Source organism: Scleropages formosus, chromosome 5, assembly GCF_900964775.1.
Source record: "Scleropages formosus chromosome 5, fSclFor1.1, whole genome shotgun sequence".
Classification (NCBI taxonomy): domain Eukaryota; kingdom Metazoa; phylum Chordata; class Actinopteri; order Osteoglossiformes; family Osteoglossidae; genus Scleropages; species Scleropages formosus.
This window is the reverse complement of record NC_041810.1, coordinates 22,973,602-22,998,287: the sequence shown is the minus strand read 5'-3', so window position 1 is coordinate 22,998,287 and position 24,686 is coordinate 22,973,602. Positions and strand designations below refer to the sequence as shown.

The 24,686-nt window shown below is 48.8% G+C and overlaps 2 protein-coding genes across 6 annotated transcripts in view; both read right to left on the bottom strand.

Moving 5' to 3' along the window:
• Positions 1–5,726: 5,726 nt before the first annotated feature.
• Positions 5,727–9,058, bottom strand: bbs10 (Bardet-Biedl syndrome 10). The gene is made up of 3 exons (XM_018765400.2): positions 8,966–9,058; positions 8,005–8,260; positions 5,727–7,737 (listed from the first exon to the last, which is right to left on the bottom strand). Exons 2-3 carry the CDS (start codon positions 8,193–8,195, stop codon positions 5,931–5,933), a joined length of 1,998 nt encoding a protein of 665 aa, XP_018620916.2. The 5' UTR covers positions 8,196–8,260; positions 8,966–9,058; the 3' UTR covers positions 5,727–5,930.
• Positions 9,059–11,012: 1,954 nt separating this feature from the next.
• LOC108942325 (oxysterol-binding protein-related protein 8-like) overlaps positions 11,013–24,686 on the bottom strand; it is a 48,664-nt gene continuing 34,990 nt past the window's right edge. For 3 of the 5 annotated variants that reach the window (XM_018765597.2, XM_018765591.2, XM_018765590.2), the window contains 19 exons: positions 23,106–23,186; positions 22,237–22,338; positions 21,789–21,992; positions 21,286–21,370; positions 20,853–21,021; positions 20,485–20,710; positions 19,682–19,866; positions 19,434–19,515; positions 19,248–19,346; positions 19,002–19,098; positions 18,725–18,823; positions 18,384–18,481; positions 17,237–17,326; positions 16,407–16,543; positions 16,002–16,187; positions 13,645–13,798; positions 13,026–13,131; positions 12,732–12,837; positions 11,013–12,629 (listed from right to left, as the gene is read on the bottom strand). In XM_018765597.2, the coding sequence (XP_018621113.1) occupies positions 12,494–12,629; positions 12,732–12,837; positions 13,026–13,131; positions 13,645–13,798; positions 16,002–16,187; positions 16,407–16,543; positions 17,237–17,326; positions 18,384–18,481; positions 18,725–18,823; positions 19,002–19,098; positions 19,248–19,346; positions 19,434–19,515; positions 19,682–19,866; positions 20,485–20,710; positions 20,853–21,021; positions 21,286–21,370; positions 21,789–21,992; positions 22,237–22,338; positions 23,106–23,186 (2,442 nt within the window). In that variant the 3' untranslated portion in view covers positions 11,013–12,493. The remainder of the gene's footprint in view (positions 12,630–12,731; positions 12,838–13,025; positions 13,132–13,644; positions 13,799–16,001; positions 16,188–16,406; positions 16,544–17,236; positions 17,327–18,383; positions 18,482–18,724; positions 18,824–19,001; positions 19,099–19,247; positions 19,347–19,433; positions 19,516–19,681; positions 19,867–20,484; positions 20,711–20,852; positions 21,022–21,285; positions 21,371–21,788; positions 21,993–22,236; positions 22,339–23,105; positions 23,187–24,686) is intronic. The other 2 variants (XM_018765593.2, XM_018765592.2) reach the window with 1 other exon arrangement.

The following is a 24,686-nucleotide window of genomic DNA, read 5'->3' as shown; positions in this document are numbered from 1 at the left end:
TTAGTTGTGCTATGTTTGCATGGTATTGCGTTCTGTCATTTGTTGTGTTCTGTCTGCATTGTACTATGTTCTTGTTTGCTGCATTGTCTGTAATTATGTTTGTATTAGTCTATGTCTAGTTCAGAATGTGTATGTAGCCTGTATGTGTGAATGTGCACTGTAGGTTTGCTCTAAATCGGAAGCAAATTCCTTGTATGCCCAGGTATACTTGGCCAATAAAGCTGATTCTGATATGAAACAATGTTCATCACGAGTAGCTGTATAATACTTCATCCGAATGTTGACGATTTCTGATAATCTTCCAAGTAATCATTTTTTTTGAGATATATAAACATTTCCGTTACATTACAGGAGTAGCTGCATAAAGGTTTATCCGGGCATGATCTTAGTTATAGTGCATGAACATTTATACTTTACATGAGCTTAAGAGATCATGGGAGAAGTGAGTCTGGAAGAGGTGAGTTTTCAGACCCTTTTTAAATGTGGACAGGGATTCAGCAGTTCTGAGTGAGAGGGGGAGGTCGTTCCACCACAACGGAACCAGAACCGAGAACCTTCGTGCTTCACCTTTTGTGCGGCGGGCAGATGTGAAAGAGCACAGCAGTCTGGATGGGCTGTAGCGGATGATCGAGTCTTGTTGATGTCATGGGAGCCACCTTGGCTTCGCAGGCGTATTGATTTCCGAGATAAGAATAGTCGTGGTAGGAAGTGTAAAGTGCCTGTGTGGTTTCCAGCGCTGCCAGAGTGTTGCTCACCTTGAGGCCGTATGCAGCACAATACAGCTTGTTAATATTTTAAATTCACGCAGTTTGCTTTTTGAGTGCAACAACTTTTCACAATACAACCTTTCCACAACCCCGACACAGAGCCGCTCGAAATGCTTCCTAAGGTACCTTCAGTTTAATTCCTAGCAGCGTCTCAGCCAGACAAAGGATCTAGAGAAAGTGAGAGCTCAAAGTTCTCTCACTGCTCCTGCAACAGGATCTGGTGAGCACAAGTCATAAAATCGGTGTTGTCTAGCTGTGCGCTACTCATCAGACGGCCCACGGATGAGCATTACCGTTCGACGCGATCAGAGGTGATATTAGACTGCTGAACAGTCCCCTTCAGCGCAGGCACTTCATGAAATAAGCAACTGCCAGTGTTTACAGTATGAAGAGAACTGAACAACACTGACAGCTACAGGGATGACTTGAACCTCTGACAAAAGGCAAGAGCAGCTGTGTGGAGGAGTTACCGTAGCATCAACGGAGGAGAGTAACCCTCACAGCTCCTGGGTCGCCCCGCGTTACCCTCACGAGGACCTTGCTGATGGGCCTTCAAGTATCGGCAGCTGGTGATCATCTCTTCATTAAGGCAGGGCAGGTATTGGGGATCGGCCCTCACCGCACCTCTTTCCACACCCCCCCTTGAGCTAGATTAGGCAGCCAGACCTTCCATGACCACTGGTGTCCCCAGTCCTGGTGAAAGCAGCGACACATCCACAAGGTCTGATGGACCTTTCCCTTCCCATTAGGAATCTGCGGAGGACAGGCACAAGACGTGAGCAGGAATACCATCCTAGCACTAGGTGGGGACCCGACAGCACCATCACTGGTCGTCCTCAAGCCAGGGTACCAAGGCTGTCAGCCCATCGATTGCTTGGGACACGTCAGCAGCAGGTCTTATCCCTCCTAGTATGCTTTCATCTGCTGTCCATCTTCCCAGTCCTCTACTTCATTTTGGACAATGGGGATCTGCAACCAGGAAAGTTTGTTTTTTAGTGACGGGTCCCGTCTCCAGCCTTGGATCTTGGCGTTCCCCTTTCTTCACGGGGCCGAGCTTTTCTGGTCACCTCGATTCTGGCTCCTCAACGTCCCAACCGAAGAGGACCTGAACTTCGTCACTGGCCTTTTGATGTCTCTCTCATTAGGTAAATTTCAAGGTACAAATCACATTTGCTCAAAATTCTGACTTATCCAAAAATGCGGGTTCGGTATGTGAGACCAGTATTCAGCTCAGCAAAATCACGAGGAAGGGAGAGAAGGGCGAAGTACAGCAGTGACAAACAGGCACAACACCTGACCAAGTCATTCCTTCATGAAGGATGTTTCCCATTAAATGTTAATTGTGGTCTTTTCAACGTACTCCACCAGTTGTCCCACCGATTCTGTTCAGCGTGACGCCGCTCATTTACTATTCCAGCCTTAACATCCCTGGATGGAACAGGTGGCACTTTGTGCTGGAGGTTTTATCCGATTACCGAGCGAGAAGACGGTGCGGTGAACTGCCTTCTCTTCGCCGGCCTGGAGCATCACACCACTGAGTTATCCAGACGAACAACGCATTATGAGTTTGGGTTCACGATATGAAACCATGAAAAAGATCCCTGAACAGAAAGTACCTTTAATGTCAGTGGATGAAGAAAGGCTGAGACGTGCCGCGGGGAAATAAACTTTGATGACTCTATTTACCATGACGGGTCAACAAGCAATATGAACACAACCTTACATTCGGCTAAAATCACGTCAGGTGAAAACGTATTCATTTCGGGACTTTTCAACGTGTGCGTTATTTCCGTACTACCTAGCGTGTAATCCCCCAATCAGGATGACCCCCGCTAGGGCTGCGTCAGCAAGTATCGTGGATGTCAGGGTCACCTAAGGTCAGCCAGAATGTGACTAATCCCAGTGTCACCATGCATCTCATCAGTATGCATCCAGGGGTGGAAAAACCGCACGTAACCGAATCCAAGCTGGGACACAACCTCTCATCAGCACTCAACATGCCCGACCAGCTGGTTGCGCGCAACTGGATCAGAAAGGACAGAGCTCCGCTGGCCAGCAGGGACTGGGGCTTCTGCTGAGCCCGGTGTTGGACACAGCACTGCGGCAGTAGTACAGGGAGCTGGGATTTCCCCTTCAGCGGGCAGGGAAACCGCTAACGCCGCGCTAATCCCGCTCTCAATGGGTGTCATGCTGCAGCCCCCTCAGTCGTCCTGGGAGGGCCCCATGAGGAACAAATAGAGCGCTGAGTCAGCAGGCAGGATTACCATTGCTTTTACGACCAGTGTGGTTGTTATTGTTCTTTAAGGGGGTGGGCTGGAGCGGGGGTGGGGTAGGACAAGGACTCGGCTTCGCACCATCGACCGAGCTCTGCAGAGAGAATGGTCGCGCTAAAGAGGATCTCGCCACCATCCCCGATTTCATCTTTTATCGTTATCCAGAGGGTGCAGAACACGTGGGGATGGACCTTGGAGACCACGGAGATCTGTGTGCTGTTCTCTGGAATTCTCCTCCTTTGGTGTCACTAATGACATGTGGAGAGGGAAGGAGGACAACACTCGACACAAAATGCTTTCCGATAGGAAACATCACCAACCACGTGTGCATCCTCTCTCCAGGGCACCCCCTTCAAGCTACGTTCCAGAAAGTGCCGTGTTCCAGTTTCAGATCTCGCAAACACAATATCCGCATCGCAATATGAGGAGACGCTTTGATTTTGGCTCAGTGCTGAAGTCTTTCAGACCAAAAGGGCCCAGGGGTGATATGCTGATAAGGACTTGTTGCCTAGCAACAGTGACCTAGGCAACAACAGCTGTTCAGCACTAGACATCCACACTGAGGGAGACAAGTCCAGCGTCGCTCCTTGGCTTGTTGATCAGCGGGAAGAGTCACAAGAGAGCAATGTGTCTCACACTGTCTTTTATTAACATCCTGTTCTTCTCAGCTTCTTCCATCTGTGTACCGCATTTTGGCTCCACTGTACCTGGGACAGGTGAAGGCAAGCACACGGTGGAAGTTCCTTGGGTCTCTGGGCCTCTGAGAGTGTTAGTCACACAAAATGAACACAGTTCCTCTGGACTACAGCGGTGGATATAAATTAACATAAAGTGAAGATTTTTTTTTATATTCCTCCAACATTCGGGAAGCTTCAGGGCAGCTATGCTGAATCCTAATTTTACATCCACCCTCAAAGCGCTTGGAACGAATTGGCGCACGTTGCCCACAGAGTGACAACCCGCCACTTCGGGAGCGATCACAAGAAAAGAGCCCATCATCAGCGGCGGTTTCTAATCGCAGGAACTCAGTAGCTCAGTGTTACTATATTTATTGCATCAGCACACAACGGTGGGGTCGCCTTGCGGGGTCGCAGCCAACGTGAGCCACCATTGCAGTGGCTCCGGGCAGGAGCAGGAGCGCTCGATGAATAATCTGCTCAGAGAATGCTCACGCTATTTTTGGAAACTTGAACAAGGGCTTAAAAGTGACAGTCTACTGGCCTGCCTTCGGACCACGGCACCGGGCGGGGAGGCGTCCTGCCGCAGAGAGGCCTTTCAGGCAGGGCATTTTCAGAATAACAGCCCCCAACGCTGTTTCACCGTGAACGACGTCCTCTTGATGAAACACAGATGAGCACTGACTTGTTTGATTCTCCCTAAACCTGAGCTAAGGCCCATTTCTGGACCAGATACTGTACACCAGGGCTGGGAGTGATGGGCAAGCATCAAGGATTTATCAGCGAGATGAACTAACTGATGAAGTTCCTCCATCGGTCTCCACTTGGCAGCTGTCATGGTGACCTTCAACGGTGCGCCTTGCTCCTGGAACCTTTTATCTCCATGTCTCTTGGTTAACACAGGTCACCACTTCCCTTCCACACAAAATTACTGCTACCAAATCATTTCAAATAAAAGAGGCTTTCTCTTGCATTTCTCTGTACTTTAACAGGTGGCACAGTGGCGCAGTGAGTAGTGCTTCTGTCTCACAGCGGCCGGGTGGTGCGAGAGGACGTGGGGTTGATCCCCACTCAGTCTGTGTGGAGTTTGTGTGTTCTCTCTGTGTCTGCGTGAGTCTCCTCTGGGTGCTCTGGTTTCCTCCCACACTCCAAAGACATGCTGTTCAGGTTCCCCCACAGTGTATGAGGGACAGAGAGAGTGTGTTCCGCTAATGTATGGATGAGTGACCCAGTGTAAGTAGTGTATCTAGCAGTGTAGGTCACCTTGGTGAAAAAGGTGTGCGGGCTGATAACTCTACATAGAGTTCATTGGAGAAAAGAGTCTGCTAAATAAAAAATGTAAATGGTGAGTAACCATCCCGTGTCCGAGTTGCACCCTTCCTGAACGCACCCCCCAACAAGACTTGCACTCTGCACCTGGCAGCACACATTTACATTTATTCATTTAGCAGACGCTTTTCTCCAAAGCGACGTACATCCCAGAGAAAATACAATTTGTGCACTACATTAGGACACAGAACAGCACACAGAAACGGGATTAACATATAATGGCAAGAGCAGCTGCTCATTTCATGGAGAACAGAATGCCACTGCAGTACGAAAAGCTGGTCGCTTAGAGACTACCTTCTTTTTACCCACTTTGTCGATGCTCAGTCACTCTTACCATTTATTTCAAACCTCCTGTTGATCTATTAGCTGAAAAGTTTCTCTCTAAAACAACTGACAACTTTAGATTTATACACTAAGCTTCTTAGATTTACCCATTAACACAGCAGGGCAATTAGCCAAAGGACCTGCAGCGGAAGGGGATTCAAACCTGTGTCTATAACTATAAACTGTATCAACTGTACATATTGTACGGCACCGGGACAACCCACTGCACTTCCTGTTGCCCCTAACAAGGGCACATTGAAATATAACAAACTCAACGTCCTTGTTTGGGAGGTCACCATCAAACAAACAGAGACTTCATGTAAAACCAATGTAGTAAAATGTTTAATGCGGGATAAACTGGGGTCACTGTAAGATCAGAAGGCATCAAACCAGCTTACAGCACCGTTGGAATAAGATAAACATTACGTGCAAGTGGAAAAAAACATTTATGGATATTTCACAGTCTTGGCCTCACCACGCCAGCAGGTGCCTCTCTACATTTTCCAACAGCTGCACAAAGCCAGAGCTGCGCGTCACAGACGATGACCACAACTGAACACTCAGGTCTCATCATCCTCATCATCCCTGTTGCTTTTATCTCTCAGCCCAAGAGCAGTGGTATAAATTAGAGTGTCCACAGACAGCAGCCTTCCCGCACACTGCAGAACAGATGCCAGCAACTGGTATTTGCAGGCGAGCGACTCCAGCGCCTCTGGTCCATCAGTAATCGATCCCACCACCTCCTGGTGTCTGAGACACGATATGAAGTTGGTGCGCACCTTTAAAAAATGCCCGTGTCCATTATGGCGCAAATAGAGCTGCCTGGGTACGTTGAGTAATGCCTCAGCCACCAGTCTGCAGGACATCTTGGTCTCTGGACAGGAGCTCTCGAAGGAATGTTTCCAGAGGTAGTGGTGGAGCAGGAACTCAAAAGCGCCCCCTACTGGTAACACTGCACCTGGCCTTGCAGACGTTTCTGAACGGACCAGGTTGTCTGTAAGCCCTTCCTCTGCATCTCTCCCAAAGGCTCGACCTTGACTTCTGCAGCTCTTGTCCTGTGGCATGCAGCAGTTCAGTGGTGATACCAGATCTGGGCTCTCAGTCCTCTTGTTACAACACTGACCTTGAGAGAGTGTCCTCATGGCACCCTTATCTGACACCAGCGACGCTGCCTGCAGTTCCTTGGCGTCTGTCTGCTGCACGCCGAAATCCGACCTATCACCATTTCTGATGTTGTCCTGCTCTCCCCGCGAACTTGTGACGTTCCTCAAACAACAAGCCTGCGTTCCACTGTTTCGCCGGTGGCGCAACCAGATTGGCTCAGAGGTTCGCTGCAGCGTCCGGAAGGCATCGCCGAACGCCGAGACGCACTGGGCTGTCAGGCCTGGCACAGGCCCACACAGGACAAGGCAGTGTGGTAAATAGCCCTGGCGCTCTGGGAAGCCCACATGCACATACCTGTGAGCGCCCAACACCACAGGCTGGCAGAAGGTCACTGCAGCAACATGTTTCCCACCGACTCCCTCCCAGAATCCCAGGTCTGCGAATGGAGACACACCAGCAAGAAGACAGAATAAAGACAGCTCCTCTTGGCTGACACACTCCACCACTGACATGCCAGCCCGCTTGGCCTGGTAAAGTACCAGGTCCGACTGCTTCACGGAAGACAGCAGCAGCTTCACCTGCAGCTCTTTCAGGGAAGTCACTGTGCGCTCTATGTTATCGGCCACCCAGCTGCCAAAACTGCAGAGCTGCAGGCTGGAAGTGATGATCAGGGTACCATCAGCTTCCATCGGCAGGGAGGTCTGTAGAGGTACACTGATGGCCAGCGCGTTTAAGGGTCTGTCCGTGGGGCAGTGCACAGCAAAGTCCCTGTGGATCACCAGCCCTTGCAGAATGTGAGAGCGGTCAATAGGGAGCCCCGTCACTGCGGTGTGGAGCTCCGGGAAGCGGTCAGGAACGAGTCGAAGCACATCGGCCCCGTCCGGTTTGCAGGTCCAGCGGAAGCAGAAGTCACTAGCAATTTCAGCCAGAAACTTAGAGTGAGCAGCGTTCACTCTGCCGCAGAAGAATCCCTCCATGAGACGGCGCACTCTGGCCCGGGACTCTGCAGGACTGGTGTGGGAAAACAGGGCGGTGGTGTGTGGAGCAATGTGGTCCCTCATCACGCCGTCCAGCACCTCCTCTTGGAAGGAGAGAAGCCAGCGCGACACCTGCTGGGCCGCCAGACGTCCGTGCGGACCCGCCTTGCCCTGGGCCCGACAAGCAGCGCGAGTGCCCCGGAGCAGAGCAGCCAGTAGCAGGACAAAGGACTTGGCGCCGTCCCCAGCGGTGTTGCAGTGCGCCAACAAGCAGCCCAGCAGCGCTCTGGTTCGAGAAGTAAAACACACACGTCAAATTCAGGCCCACACTCGGCGTGGGAAACGCACAAAGTGCGCATCTGTCACAGCGTTTTTGAACTGAAGTGTGACATCACAAACCAAGAAACAAGGAACACATGAAGCGCGGCTCTATTTCGAGCGCTGTCGTACGACCGGTCCTGGACAGGTGCTCCGTTCCTCACGATGGCACGCAGTACACAACTGCCAGCGCAACAGGAAAGGGCACCTGGCTCTTGCTCTTGGGACAACATACCTGGCAACCGGGTGATCCAACACCAGAGAGGCGAGCACACGCCTGCCGTCCCGGCTGATCGACACCTCACCCGTGTCTTTGGTGAAGATCACCTGGCCTCCGTGGGGACCAACGCACCTACAGACAATGGCCTCGAGAGCCTCCGCCACCTGTAACAGGGTCCTCGGGCCCACTCGCTGGACCTCCCTCATGTCCTCGCCGACACCGTGGAGAACAGTTTTCACCTGAAATGTCACAACTGGCGTCCCAGTATCAACTGCAAGAAAATAGGGGTTGAGGATTGCCGGATTATTTGGACCTTTTTCAAGGTTTGATAATATAGGAAAGAGGGTTTTACTGCTGTCTCGTCAATTTATCATAATTAATATGATGACAATTAATATCCAGTTTAATAAGACTGTAAACAACAAAATACACACAGTAGGCACTGGGTGTCCGCAGAGCGCCCCCTAATGGCCAAATCAGTGTAAACAACTGTTTTTAATTACGCGAGATTACAGGGAAGGAATCTACAAAATCCTCAAGATTTTTTGTTTTTGTTAATATTAGGAAATTAGGGAACAAGTTTGCTACCTTATCCTAACGCCACTAACCGCAGCTTTACAAATTAAAATAAATTCAAGTAGTAAATGTGATATTGTACAATTATTATCTAATTAAAAAATGGAGAATGATTGAACGGTGAGGGAAAAACTAATTATTGCAATGTATGTTGTTTCGCCTGAAATATTTTGTTTGTGGAATCATGAGTCTCTTTCAGAAAATTTTACATAATTCTGAGTATGAATGCCTGCATCTATGTGTACCGGCGTGATGATCAGACTAAATAGTAAAAATCTTGGACATGCAACAGTGTACTTCAGTGCTAGTGAAGACTGGAAGCCAAGCCAAGCCAAACCAAACTGATGATATTGATAAAACCAGAACTACAAACTCTTACTTTGTTTATAAATATATATACCTTTACCGGACGGTCAGATGAGGCTCAACAGTGCAACTATGCACGTGAAGAAAAAATCTACGCAGTCTTCTATTAGCTTACTGGGTAGAACGATGAGACACTGAAAGGCGGAAATGCTTAGGGCTGTAACCTAGGAGCTCATTATTTCCGGTTCCGGTCTTCCATTCAAGGTACCGTAAAACGTGTAGAAAGAGCCCACAAAATTTCGCTTATTGTAGGTGTATAGTATAGAACGTATTTGAAACCTGTTTTCCTTATATTTTGGAATTTTTTATGCTAAGGTAATTTCTAGTTTTAGGTTTATTTTTTATTTTTAGAATTCAGCTGCAACTGGTTACACTGCTTTTTGATGAGCTCACTCTTCTTATTTTGGTGACTTTTGTGCTTTCAAGTTACAGTGCATGTTACTGTCTGTACTTAATTGCAGGGGTTTTAAAATCATTGTGAAGCATAAAGCTCTTTTTCATTTGTCAAAAAACAAAGAACTGATTGCTGCTTTTTTCAGGGCAGAGGAGGAGGAGACGCAGAGCCAGACCCATTGCACGCCCGTCCTGGTGCGGCCTTCCCAGAGCGTTTCCAACCCTCAGACCTCACTGTTCGACACAACTCGGTCCATGGGACTCGACACCCCTGTCCTGCAGCATCCTAAGCCCTGTGTTCTCCTTACAGCTCTGATTGTTGGTCTCAGTGGGTTTTTTTTTTTTTTAATTTACATTTATTTATTTAGCAGAATAAATTTACATTTATTCCAAAGCAACTTCCAGTGAACCCTATGCAGTGTTATCAGCCCACACCTTATTCACCAGGGTGATTTACACTGCTAGATACACTACTTACACTGGGTCACTCATCCATTCATCAGTGGAACACACTGTCTCTGTGTCACTCACTCACTATGGGGGAACCTGAACAGCATGTCTCTGGACTGTGGGAGGAAACCAGAGCACCCAAAGACTTACACTGCTAGATACACTACTTAGACTGGGTCACTCATCCATAGATCAGTGCAACACACTCTCTATCACTCACACACTATGGGGGAACAACATGTCTTTGGACTGTGGGAGAAAACCCACACAGACACGGAGAGAACACGCAAACTCCACACAGATTGAGTGGGGATCGAACCCGCATCCTTTCACACCACCCAGGCACTGAGACAGCAGTGCTACTCACTGTGCCAACATGCTGCCACTTATTCCGCAGGCTCCTATTTAGGGGAGAACACTTGGGAGTTGGGTTTATTGTGCAGGCACAACGTAAGATGTTTATGTTTAAGGTTAGTTTTCGGTTCTGCTTAATGGCTCTGCTCTTATCAGTAGAATCTCAGTATTTGTTAAAGTAAAAAAGCCACTAGAGTTTTAGGTGTCAGCGTGCTATTGTTTAGTAAAGAGCAAAATAACACATCTGGTCCCTCCTCGAACCCAACAGCTCCCTTTTTTTAATGTTGAAGAGGCTCCAAGGAACATTAAACACCTAATCCAGCACTACTGGAATGTGTATTTTAAACAGTGGGAACAGCTGCAATTCCAAACGGGGAATGTAGTTTTTTTTTTTTATTTTTAAATTAACTAACTTTGTTCATTGAGACACTCTTTTGCAAAGCGACACACAACTTCAACAACACAAAAAGTGCGTCACACCAACAGTCTAAATATAGCTTGGACTGCTATATTTGAATCATGTATTTAATTCTCTGTAAGCAGGCATTACACAGAAGTTTCTGTTAAACAGCTGTGCAGTACCAGGACAGGCTCCAGACCACGGGGACCCTAGACTGGACAAATGGTCATTAATAATGGACAGATTGGATTGATATCAGATTTCCTGTAAGGAAGAATGCTGCCCATTTCCTTGAGCAGAGCCTCACGCCTTGGCAGAAAACATCGGGTTTGCTTAAGTCACTCTTCGTGGGAATAAATAATTGGCCTTTTGTGTCTTTCACCAGTTTTTCCACAGCACACACAGACATGGAGCCTCCGACTCGTGTGTGTGTGAAAGAAGTGGATGAATACCAGAACTCAGCTCAGACCGAGACATCACGCGGTAATGTATCGATTTTTATTCATATGGTGGTACAGATAATTTAGATGAAAGAAAACAGTAAAACAAAGTTTTGCAAATGTCTCGTAAAAATATTCAGAGGAGTGACAAGGCTCCGTCGCCACACGTTTCTGTACACGTTGTTACGGCAAGTGATGTAACATGACAGTTTATCACAGCACATATAAATGGGTTTTTGAAACAACTCCACTGAGAAGAACGTGTGCTCTGTATAAAATGGAAATAAAAAATACAACTGACTAGGGACCCCCCTCTCGGGGGGGCGCTGCCTAAACGCTAAAACAAACGAACAAACAAGCAAACACTGGGCTCTGATGGCAGGCTGTTGCTGACAAAAGACAAAGGTGCCCTCTGCCCTGTGCAGGTGAGAGGATCCACCACAATCTCGTGAGGGGGTGGGCTCTCCAAGGCTATGGCACATCCAGCCCTCCACGCTGCCCCCACTCAGCCATCACCTCCAACAAAGTGGCCACCCAACAAGGCACTGAAAGACAAAGTTTTATACCACATTCTACCGTCTTCCTGCAGTGAACAGAGATGCTCTAAGGACCAATAGGAGAAACAAATGAGATTAGATCTTATTGGAGGAACAAGAGGCCCAGAGCGACGCAGCGGTACGAGAGATGGTCCTCCTGTGTGTCTCTAGTATCTCTAACCCTATTGCGTTGTGATGCACACTATGCTTGCTGTACATATGCTATCTGAGCCTAATACATGTACTAAGTTTACAAGTTACTGTGGTACCGTGGTACTGTGGTTCCTTTCCCTTCGTCAGGTATGAAGAATAACATCGAACCTCCATGGGGACAAAGGTAAATGCTGTAGAACTGTACAGTCCCCTCGGTGACAATAAGACACCTAGGAGCGGAAAACGAGGTACCGTCCCTGTGTGCTTCTCACACTACACTTCACTTACTAGTAAAAGCGCAATTATCCAATAAAAATGACAATTATCCGTTTTCTTTTGCAGTTTGCTTTAAACCCTCCCCGGTGTTTCTGACATAAAACTGTTCATAGGACTAAAAAACAAGTTGGACCACTTCTTCTCCTTGAACACGGCATCCAGAGGACCAAACAGACAAACGGCAAGAAGAACAAGGGTAAAAACAGTTGTAAACGGTGTAAAACCAGTAAAACCAGCCGTTCTGTTGATGGCGTTCAGTGCGCTCTTTTGGGGAGATTTTTCTACTGTAGATCTGCTGTGGGCCGCTGTTCTTGTTCCCACGACAGGTCATACACTGTGCCACAGCTGCCCTTCTGCTGTAATAACACAAAGTAAAACTGGTCTTGTGACCCCTAACGGGGTGTGGGGGGGGGGTGACAGAGTGCGCCTGCTGTGTGTGGAGAGGCGTCTTCTCATTCGAGGGGGAGGGGGGGATCTCCAGGCACTGACTCCTTTTCTAGCCCCTTCTCCACCTCTGCCCCCACGTGGAAGTTCAGGGTCTCTTACTTGCAGTTCAACCCCTACTTCAGGAGGAGGTTCACGATGATCTGTACAAGGATGAGGAAGATGAGGAGGACGTAGTCACGCTGCTGCAGGAAGCTGCTTTCCGGCTGTGTCTGCGCTGTGGCTGCGTGGCTGCGTAGGGCGGTGATGCTCCTGGAGAAAGGGAAAGAGAGTGAGAGAGCGCGGAGGGACAGCGGCCTGAGAATCAAAGTGGTCCGGAGCGTAAGCGTCAGTGGAGGCGGAGCATCGCGGTACCTGTTAATGTCCTCTTGCGTTTCTTTTATACATTCAATGGCACTTTGAAGTTCGCTGAGGTCCGTTCCTTTCTTCCGCAACCGGCCGCCGTGCTTCGTTTTGTGTCCTAAGAGAAAGACACACGCCGTCGGCAGTGCGCTCCAGGAGCCGTCGCACAGCTACTCTTTTCCCCAAAGCCGCTTACAGTGTTAAGGTACCTACAGTTATTTACCCATCTATACAACTGGGTCATTGTTCGAACCTGCGACCTTTCCCACTTCGATACCCGCGGTCCCTCAGCGCGCGACAACTCACTTTCGCTGCCGGAAGAGTCCGGCCGTTCGGGCTCCGGGGACGAGCAGCCGCTCTCGGGGCTTTTGGGCTGGTCGTTTTGTTGGTGCTTACGCTTGGGAGCCGTCACCTGGCAGGAGCAAGGGGCCGTTCAGCAGCGGGACACGCTTTCTCACACACAACGCACACACTTTCAATATACAGGCATGGTAAAGGGCACGCACCACTCAGATAACACACTCTTGCACATACCGCAGAAAAGAAGCTTGCATACGAACAGAACTACACTCTTGACACGCTACACTTAGACCAATGCATGCCACCAGACACGCGGTACGGCTGCCAAGCATGCAAGCGTGTCCAACTGATCATTCTTCAAACGCATGGGACACAAAAGAGCTCGAGACAACGAGGCCCTTTGCCAACATATAAAAAGCGCACGCGCACGCACACGCACACAGTTTTCTGCCAACCAAAATCAGGACGAACTGCAACAGAACAAAAAAAGACGAAACGCAAACTGGAGCGGCCACAGGAAGCAGCCAGGTGATGGTGCTGGTGAGGGGTTGGGCATAGCGCAGGCGGGCAGGTGGTGAGTCTGAAGCACAAAGAACTCTGGGGGAAAAAAATTGAACCAACCTACCTGGCACTTGCAATTGTCTCTCCTGGAGCCCTGGTTACTGAGACTAATTACACTGCCAGAACGTACCATAGGAGTGCGGTGGCGCACTTTAGTCTGGATGCAGCCGTCTTTCTCAAACTGAATCAGATCGTTCAGGGGGTCCCAGGGACGGGTACTGGGGGGCAAAATGAGGCAGAGACACACAGGGACAGAAATTTCAGAGTTTAGAGGTGCGCTGGTCTCCGCAGCTAAAAGAAACACGGTGGCTCTTTGTGTCACAAACGCTCAGGTTTCCAGTTTTCGGACACAAAGCTTTTACAGTTTAATTGCAATTTCTTACCCATTTCTGGAAATGTACTTCTGCTGTGGATCAAGAGCAACCCGTTTTTCCATTTCCAGCCAACACATGTCAGGAAAACGCAGCCAAACAGCGTCTGTGTTTGGGACCAACTTCATTCAACTCACTTCCAGTGTTTACAGCTTGTGTCTGCTGCTCAAAAACAAGGTGAGGATATGCTGACGTGTCCATGGGACAAATCAGTCGACAACTGGCACTGCACAGCTGCTTTTGGAGACTTTACAATTTTACATTTATTTGTATTTAGCAGGAGGGGTGTGGTGGTGCAGTGGGTTGGACCACAGTCCTGCTCTCCGGTGGGTCTGGGGTTCGAGTCCCGCTTCGGGTGCCTTGCGACGGACTGGCGTCCCGTCCTGGGTTTGTCCCCTCCCCCTCTAGCCTTACTCCCTGAGTTGCCGGGTTAGGCTCTGGTTCCCTGCGACCCCGTATGGGCCGAGCGGTTCAGAAAATGCGTGTGTGTGTGTGTGTGTGTGTATTTAGCAGATGCTTTTCTCCAAAGCAGCTTCCAATGAACTCTATGCAGTGTTATCAGCCCACACCTTATTGACCAAGGTGATTTACACTGCTAGATACACTACTTGCACTGGGTCACTCATCCATACATCAGTGGAACACACTCTGTCACTCACACTATGGGGGAACCTGAACAGCATGTCTTTGGACTGTGGGAGGAAACCAGAGCACTCGGAGGAAACCCGCACAGACACGGGGAGAACATGCAAACTCCATACAGGCTGAGCGGAAATCGAACCCACATCCTCTCTCACCACCCAGGCTCTGTGAGACAGCAGCGCTACTCACTGTGCCACTGTGCCCCCAACTTTCAAATACACTGAAAGGTTAACTTTGCGATTAAAAGAAAGTTCAGTCATTGTTCAACCAGCCTGGAGCAGAGAGAAACCGTCTTCATTCAAAGAGCTCCAGTTCAGCAATTTAGCTCAGCACTACTTGTTGTGCCACTGTGCCGCCCATTTTAAAGTTTTGATTTCATTGCTGCTTGAAGTCAATAAAATTAAGAAGTATTTTTGTTATAGCTATAAAGATTCCTACAACTGTATTTCAGTAATCTGCTCAACAGATTTTATATATGACCCAATATGAAAGAGGAAAAAAGTTAATGTGATTGTACGTGATCTACATTTATCCCATTCAATGGTCTCAAAGAAAAAATATAGCAGAAATCATAAAAAGCCTAAGATAAAAAGGTACAAAATAAACCAAAGAATCTTTTTTAAATAAACCATAGAGTGATTTTAAAAAATGTCAATTTATAAAAATGAGATAATCACGATAGAACTTGCATAATGTAAAAAAATAAAAGATGAAATATGAACTGAAGAATCTTAAATAAAAGCTAAAAAAACTACAGAATCGTATAAAATGTGAATGAATAAACCTGGTTCATAAAAATGAGATAATAATGATAGAAACTAAGTGGGATAAAAGAATGCGGTACAGGGTTACGACTTCTACATGCCATGCTGACATTCTGTACGACCGACTTACGTCCATTTCGAGAGCCGACCGCTCGGTCAGGACGGAACTCGGACGCGCTGTATGTCGGGGAATGGCTGTATACGTACAAAAACAGTTTTTGACTCTTTGTTACATGAGCAGCTGGACAAACGTTGCGGGTAGCAGCACTGCTGACAAATACAGGATCAATGGTGTATGAAAAATTGAAAATACTGATGTACTGAGTGAGGACTGAGCCTCAAACACATTTTCTAGACCCACTTCTTTCCCGATCTCCTATCTGCTCCTCGAACCTTCGCTATTTATCTGCTGAAAAACAAAAAAGTGCTCCCCATCAGCTATATACACAGCAATTTGTGTAATGCATGCAGGTAAAACAGTACTGGTGGACCAGGAGATGGTACTTTGTGAATCGTGTGTGTGCAGTGGTGCCTCTCCATCTGTTGGGGAAACACACTACTCTTCACCTGGAGAAAAGTGTCTGGCAAATGAATGAATTGGGGCCACCGCCTCCCTTCCGCAGAGGGACGAAGGGGACACTCACTCGGCATATCGGTAATGCCATTCCCCTGTGAGAGGGTCCTGCTCAAAGAGCGCCGGGATCCACGCCTCGCACTTGGCCTTGCGCTCGCGTGCCAACTTCCTCTGCGCCTCCTCCAGCAGGAACTTCTCGTTGGTGGCCCTCGTCTGGTCCTTGTTGTTGATGGCCCGCGTCACGTGCTGCCATAGTCTGGGGACGGAGGACACAGCGAGCGTCACGAGAGCACTTAAAGGGACAGGAAATCAGCCCCAGGTTCAAGACGGTGCCAGTGGCTCTCGCTGGAGTGAACGCGAAGGGAAGGAGATTCAGAACAAGCCCAGGGCAGTTCAGCCTGCAAATAAATCTTCCCTCTTTATTCTACCGACCAAACAGGCAGGAGAAGGTGAGCTGGACGTCCCCATGACTCACTTCTCCGACTCAAAGTCGCCCTGATCTTCGAGGGGGACGGTGCACCGCATCAACCGGCTATTCCGCAGCTCTGCTGTGGGGTTCCAGAACGTTTCCACCACGCACGTCTTCTTGTCCGTAATGAAGACCTCGCTGTCCTGAGAAGGGGACAAAGTCCATCGAAGACAATGACACCTCGGTGTGGATTCATTGCGGCGAATGCCACAGCCTTGGGCTCACAGCGCACACTGGGATCCCGCACCGTATTCATGCGGCGCAGACTCTCGCCGCGATTCCCAAACCGCCGGAGCAGCTCAACACACGGATTTCATACAACCTTGGTGGGGGACACACTGAGACCTTCTACATTTTGCCTTTAATTCATTAACTACTTTGGTTCTGCTCAGAAGTCCTGTGGTTAGTAAGTAGGGAGTACACACACACACACACACACACACACACACACACACACACACACACACACACACACACACAGTCTGAACCGCTTGTCCCATACAGGGTCGCGGAGAGCCAGAGCTTAACCCGGCAGCACAGGGCAAAAGCCTGGAGGGGGAGGGGACACACCCAGGATGGGACGCCAGTCTGTCGCAAGGCACACCAAGCGGGACTTGAACCCCAGACCCACCAGAGAGCAGGACCCGGTCCAACCCACTGTGCCACCGCACCCCCCCAAGTAAGGAGTATCGAACATTAACACTTAAGGTGCACCACTTTAGAGGCACTCGGTCTGGAACAGTCGTTTGTACATGGAGAACGAGGTTACTTCAGGTGACAAGAGGCCAGCTGCCGTTACGGGGGTCTGGCTCCACGCTGAGTGCCGCAGCACCTACCCAGTGTCCTTCCAGGGTCGCCAACACCTCTTTGCCAAGCTTGATTTTCCCCGAAATCTGGTTCGCGCTGTCGCTGCTCCCTAAAAACGGCTGCGGGTTGAAAAGAAATGCTGATTTCGTGACTCTCCCTTGTAAAAGCTGCACAACACTTAATATTCATTGCTAGTGCTCCTCCTCAGCTCCTCAGGATACCGGATATGTTGTGTACAGCACTGTGCAAAATTCTTAGGCGCTTAGATGTTTCAGATGTTTAGAAGTATTTGTTTTAGACGGTTATTTAATGTCTTCTGCATTAGTGTCAATGGGAAAGAGCATATTTTAGACTTCCAAGCATTCATTTTGCAAAAAGTTACAGTATTACAGTAAGGGTTTTGTATGTCGTTAAAGAAAGAAAGTACACACACTGAGGGGGAGGGGAAACACCCAGGACGGGACGCCAGTCCATTGCAAGGCACCCCAAGGAGGACTCGAACCCCAGACCCGCCAGAGAGTGGGACCTGGCCAAGCCCGCCGCGACCCCACTTGGGACAAGCGGTTGTTGACGATGGATGGTTACTAAACTTTGTAGAAAGTTTATTAAGAGCATTATTTTTGGAAGCATTTTCATTTTACAACTTTCCCCCCAAGTGCCTAAAACTTTTGCACACTACTGTATGTCAACACTGACTTTTGTAGTGGCTGTCAAAGTTAAATATAAAAACAGACCAAAGAAGGTTTCAAAACTGTCAGAATCAGATGATGAGAAAGGACTTCAGTTGTATCGTCTCCTTAGAGCAGAACTGGTCGTTTTTTGCTTCTTTTAACTGTTCCTATTTTTATAATCCATCTGTGTCTTTTTATCATCTATAACCAGACACGAAACAAGCCGTAAATCAGAATTGGACAGGACAGAATAAGATAATATTTTATCAATCGCTGTAGATCACACTGTTGGACAACAGTGCTGAGCAATAAGGACGTGCGTCGCTGTAATGAAATATCCATACCGATTTTCTAATAACACACCAACAAGCGTTACATGTAAAACACTCCATCTGTGAACAATGTAAAATAAAATTTACAAAGGAAAGAGATATAAGTTATAATAAAATCTTATTGCAGTGTTTCCTTTCCCATAGTGCTCTGTAACGTTGCCAGAGCATCGCACCTTCAGCTTGAACTCGAGCTGGGCGCTGTAGCCCGTCTTCTCGCAGGTGACGGTGACCTGTCCCGCCAGCTCCAGGGTCATGGTGCCATATAGGATGCCTGGGAAGGAACATGGGACATCACGGGGCAGGAAGTAAGCAACGCAGCACAGGGAATTCTGGGAAAACACACTACAAGCAGCCCATCATTAGATGGCGATTCTCAGGACACTGCACCTGGTTCTCATTCATGTCACCACATCATCTGTAAAGGTGTAGGGACATAATAATCGAGCCATTTTCCCTCACCCCCCCCATTATCCACCCCCCCGATGGCGTCGGCTGTTCTAACGTAGAGACGTGCCTTTGCAGTGCGCGTAGGGCATGTTCATGACGTAGTCCTCCCCTCGGTTGAGAAAGGTCAGCCGGGCCTCTCCGTCCAGAATGGCCGACAAGGAGTTGCCTGAGAACGGACAACACCACATGGGTTGGGGGGGGGGGGGGGTGCAACAGATTCGACAGCTGAGCTTTTTGGTTATGTACGAGCAGACGAAACAGTGGCAGGAAGTCGCTCCTCAGGAAAACAGAGGCTGGAGTTGATGGGAATGGCAGGAGGTACGAGGAGCCAGAGGGAGTCTTACCGTAAAACTTTGACTTGGCCAGGATGCTCCCACTCAGGCAGAAGCCATCTTTCCTGTTGCTAACATAGAAGGCAGACACAGGGGGATGATGGGACACCTGGCAGGGGGAGACAAAGCAGTGGGACGGTCATTTTCCAGCACCACCATGAGGACGTTCTCATCCACATCTGAAGGAGAGAACGCAATTCACTGGCGGCACAAGAAAAGCCTCCAAAGAGCAGGGCTTTCATGCCCTGTCTGCCTCACCTGCTCAGAGATGTAGAAGGTCTTGCTGTTGGTCTTAGGATGGATCCACATGCACCGGAACGTCTCGCCGATGATGGGGTTGTACGGCTTCTTCAGGCCCTGGGGTGGGGTAGAGCAGAGCAGGAGACGCCTCTTCAACAGGAGCCCGGTGGCGACACGGTCACGGCACAGGAGAGACGCCCTTACCTTTGGCTTCTTGTAGAACCCAGACAAATACCATTTGACCATCTTCTTCATACGGTTGTAGGCATTCTCCTCCACAGCAGCCCTGGGGACGCAGACAACAGCAGTGAACCGTCGGTGCTGCAGAGGGGGAGGGGCTTAAGCGCCATACTAGAATGCATTTCTGTTGATGTTCCTATTGTGGCAGATGGAGCGAGGTATTCCAGTAAAGCAGAGGAAGAGCGTGGTACTAGTTGAAATGGGGCGCTTACTCGGACAGGAAGTCGGCGTGATAGTAGTAGTCGGACAGCTTGTCCAGGAAAGAGCGCGGCTCCAGGATGAAGGTGGGCAAGACCACCTTGGACAAGTCCATCCCAGGCCTGACCTGTTTCAGCAGGGTCCAGATCAGAGACTTGTTCTCTTCTGACATCGTTTCTGTCTGCGATGCCTCACCTGCCTGGACGGACACGGACACACACACACACACACACACACACACACACACACACACACACACACACACAGAGGAATCAAACTAAATGCAACAACATTTATGTGCCACATGTGAAAACAGTCATTTCTGCTTTATTTCAGTTTTCCTCATTCGAATCGTCTCCTGTGTGGTAAACACGGTAACGATGTCAGTGTACCATAGAATAACTCGTTGGTTTGCACACGACTTCATGTCGTCTCCAATATGTTCACTTTCTGTGTAACTGAGTAAGAGAGCTCAACGCAGCAGCCTGGGCAGGAACACACATTACAATACACACACACACGCACACACATACACGACGCTCAGTTTTCCTCAATTTTCCTGTTATTTTCTCAAACTCCATTTATTGCCAAAAAAATTACTAAATAAACATGATGGAAAAGAGAGAAGTGGCAGAAGTTCAGACGATGAACGTAAAAGAAAAGCTTCAACACTTGAAGAAAAGCTCAACGTTATAAAGTCTTTTGATCGCAATGAAAATCATGACATCACTGACGCTGTCGGCACAAAGGATCGAGCGTTACGATGGAGTGTAACACACATCACACAGTGTACCGAGATGCCACCAAGATTCCTCACCTCGCCCAGCTCCTCGTGAGACTGCTCTGCATAGGGAGTCTCCCGCAACGTCTCATTGGGGTCCAGGTCCACGTAGGAGTCCTCCTGTCGCTCCGACGTGTCGCTGTCGCTCTCCTCGCTCTTCTCCAGCACGTCGTTGTCCGACTCCTCGTGCTCCTGTTCGTTTTCCCGGTCCGATTTGTCTGAGTACAGGTCCGGATCCTTGAAGTTGTCACTATCATTGAACCTAGGAGCGGGGGGGGGGGGGGAGACACCACCGGCTTTGGTCTCAACGTATCTTCAAACCATCAAAAACGGTTGAAGTAGATACACGTTTGCTGTGCGTGGATGGGACAGGAGGCATGAGGTGAAGATCTCAGCATGCTCACTGGAAGCCCTCGGGGACCTGCAGGTTGTTGGCTCGCAGCAGGCTGTAGAAGTTGATGTGAGAGGGTTCGGCGCCGGAGCCCGGCTCCTCTTTGCCCTCACGGATCATGGTACGCTTGAGCAGGCCGGAGCACTTCAGAGCCAGTTCCAGAGCGTCCATCCAGCACCGGCCTGAGAGGATGAGACCTCATTGTCACTGGGGGACACGCTGCACCAAAGTGGACACCAGAACCATTTATACCTTCATTTTTTGAACAGTTCTTTACGGATCTTACATTTACATTTGTTCACTTAGCAGATGCTTTTCTCCAAAGCGACTTACAATGGATACTATGTAGTGTTATCAGTCCGCACACCTTATTTACCAAGGTCACTTACACTGCTAGATACACTGCTTACACTGGGTCACTCATCCATACAGCAGTCGGATCTTACCGTCAGACTCTGAAATGGCACGGAAAATGAGGTGGCTGCTCGGTAAAGGCTGCGTGATGGAACCCACAGCCTCTCCCTTGGGACCCTGCAACACCGCAGCCACCTGTCAGTGTTCACGCATGTAAAGGACAGCAGATGCAAAGCTAGAGCTTAGTGAAAACGGTCCAAGGAGGCTGCGTGTATGTGCGCGTGCGCACCCAGCTAAGACTGACTCACTGGACTGCCATGAGATGCCCCTGTTTCTCAGCTCTTTACATCATCCCACCGAAGGCCATCTCAACACAAAGGGGATTGTGGGATTTCTGCTGTCACTGCCTAACACAACGTTTTCAGTCCCGAACCCGAGGTCACTGTTTTGAAAAGTCTGTTTCCATGCAGCTGAACTGGTTCATATGTACACTGAGGTACTATGGTACGAAGAGCGTTTCAGACCCCGCTGGGGTCTAAAGAGCAACAAGTGGTGCAGTACAGTGGTATAGGCTGACCAAAGCCCCAGGGCATACCTTGACCGCCCAGATGGACTGCTCCAGGGGGTGGAAGAGCTTGAAGCAGAAGCCGTCTTTCTTGGAGGGTCTCTCGATGAGCTCGCAGGCATTGAGCAGCACTGTGCCCACCCACTGGTCATTTTTGTGCGTCTTGTATATTAGCAGCACCCCCGGTTTGAGCACACACCAAAGCTTGGTCCAGCTCTTCAGGGTGCCTCGAATCTGGAGAGGCACATGCACACACAAACACACACATACACGCAGCAGTGTTTAACCACAGCAATCAAACTTCGACGACACACACTCGTGTGATGACAGCCTGAATGCAACACACAGAATTCCGACCAGCACGTTCCATCTATAATTAGAGCTCTCAGCTTGAAAGGTTATGAATTATCAACAATAAGTACAGGAGGAGTGAGTGTGTGTGACATTGTGGTCTGTGTGTGTTGCAACCGAGTCCAACCTTCAGCCAGTCGGCCATGACGATGACGGACGGGTCAGTGATGGTGCTGAGAAGCTCCTTGGTAGCACGCTTCTTCTCCTCCCGGTAGTTCTTCTTCTGGACCTGTGGAGAGCGATGTGTGAAAGCAGAGAGAGAAAGTGACCAGCAGCCCCCCAACAACCCCCAGGACCAGCCCCAGCAGGAGCTGTTCAGGATCCTTGCTATCATCAAGCAGAGACACACAGATTAGAAAAAGCGCTCTTCCGCACAAACTCTGAAGACAGCAGCACATGACAAAGAGCCACTAGTGGAGTAAACCCATTTTATGAGTGGCTGCAAGGACCACGGTAAGTAATACCAACAGTAAGGGCCCAACCCTAGTGGGGCCAAATAAGGAGTGTGGAGTTGCAAGTGAACAAAGCCAAGCTTCTTCTGTCTACAACACATCGCTCTGACCACCACTGAAGGAGCAATAAAAAACTGTGTACATCTCCACCCTCAATTCTAGCTTCCCTAAGACATGGTATAAAATACAGTGAGTGTGGGGTAAGAAGGGGCCTAATACTGGCACAGTCCATCTAACACCACAGTGGAGGGAGCGTAACGCTGAGCGGTCGGTCTTGATGACCTCCTACAACCAGGTTGATCGGAAGGTACCAGAAGGTGACAGGGAACAGCAGCAGGGTACCAGATGACTGGAGTGTGTACACAAATGGTCTTCTTCAGAGTGGTTTTGAAGGGCAGGTTAAGGGTGCCTGACCACATTTGGTGGTATACAACCAGGTCATGAGAATGCAAAAACCCAACCGCAATGTGAACAGGCCCCTTATTTGATTCTTCAGTTGGGTTTGTGATACGGTGGAAACAGGTGGCTCTGCCAGTGTCCTTGCCTTGAGCGACTCCTTCTTCGTAAGCTTGCTCCCGCTGACCGACACATCCTTGTCCGAGCCGTTGTAGAGCTTGGACTCTGACTGCGGAAAGACAAGATGCGGCATTAGAAAATCTGAACGATTTCTGAAGATGCCACTGTCACGTACAGACCACCCAAAACAGGGACATGGATGGTTACCAACACCGGACCAGTAACACTCATCATCTCACTGTTCCATTGCCCAAAAAAAGACCCCAGGACTGGACCTTTGCCGAGGATTCTGAGGACCACAATACGCTTGAGGTTCTAACATCGAGCAGTGTTTTATTGTACCTGAACCAATAAAATTACATGCATCTTTAATGTGGAGAGAAAAATAAATCTAAGACTGACTACATGTCTGAGTACAGCAGGCGACACAGTAGTTAGAGCTGTTACCTTCCAATTTCAAGGATCCAGGTTTGAGCGAGGCACTTACCCCAAATTACTCCCATAAAAATGATCGACCCGTCACTGTAAGCGGCTTGGTATACAAACCTGACACTGTAAGTTACCTTGAACAAAGGTGTAAAATTAATAAATGATCACCAATGCTGATCATAAATATAAGGATACGATGTTAATAGGAATATGGCAGTTCAGCAGAAGATTATGAGCTTCGCAGTGCAATGGCACATCGCCAAGCTGTGATTAACAGCGGAACAATGAAGGAGACCCTTGACCTTTGTCCACCGGTGCAGGAGGAAATACAGCATGGTATGATTAGGGGCAGCAATGCCAGGAGGTGGACAGAAGCTCAAAGCGGGAGGCCAACGTGCCAGGCTAGATGGCACTTCAATTAGCAGCTCCAACGCACCCACGTCAGCCGCTGCTGTAATGAGCGTGTGAAATGCATCGCAAGGACCTGCTTTTTAAAGTGCCCTGTGTGTGAGCGATGAACAAACAGCAATGAGAGGGAGGAGGCTGGCGCCGGAGGCCAGAGGATCCTACAGCACCAGCACTTTGGAGCTTTGGAGCTCAAATCGCACAAAGCTGCGGTGACGCTAAAGCTGACATGGGCAAAGACGGTAAACACACTTTTTGGTATCCACGCGGGCGATCTGAATTACATGTACAGACACACTCTCTCACACACAAACACACACACACACTTGATTTGGTGATGCCTGTCTGTTGAAGCATAGGATGCTCTTTGGTTGAAGCATTAAGGTTTATTATCATTATTGTCATTATATAACCATTATTACATTGATGCCTCTTTCCAAGCTGACTTTCAATATTGGGCTGGTGTACTAAGTTAGGACGATTTACCCATCTGCACAGCATGGTATTCTTACTATATCAATTCCAGTTAAGTACGGACAAGCATAGTGGTTAGCGCTACTGGCTTTGGAGCCAAAGGTTGCAGGTTCGATCTCCACCTCCAGCTGTAGTACCCTTGAGCAAAGTACTAACCCTAAATTGCTCCAGTAAAATTACCCAGCTGTCTAAATGGATAAATAATTAAGACTGTAAGTCATTTTGGAGAAAAGTGTCAACTACATGAATAAATGTAAATACCCTCCTCAAGGGTACCAGAGTGCTGAGGGATTCAAACTCA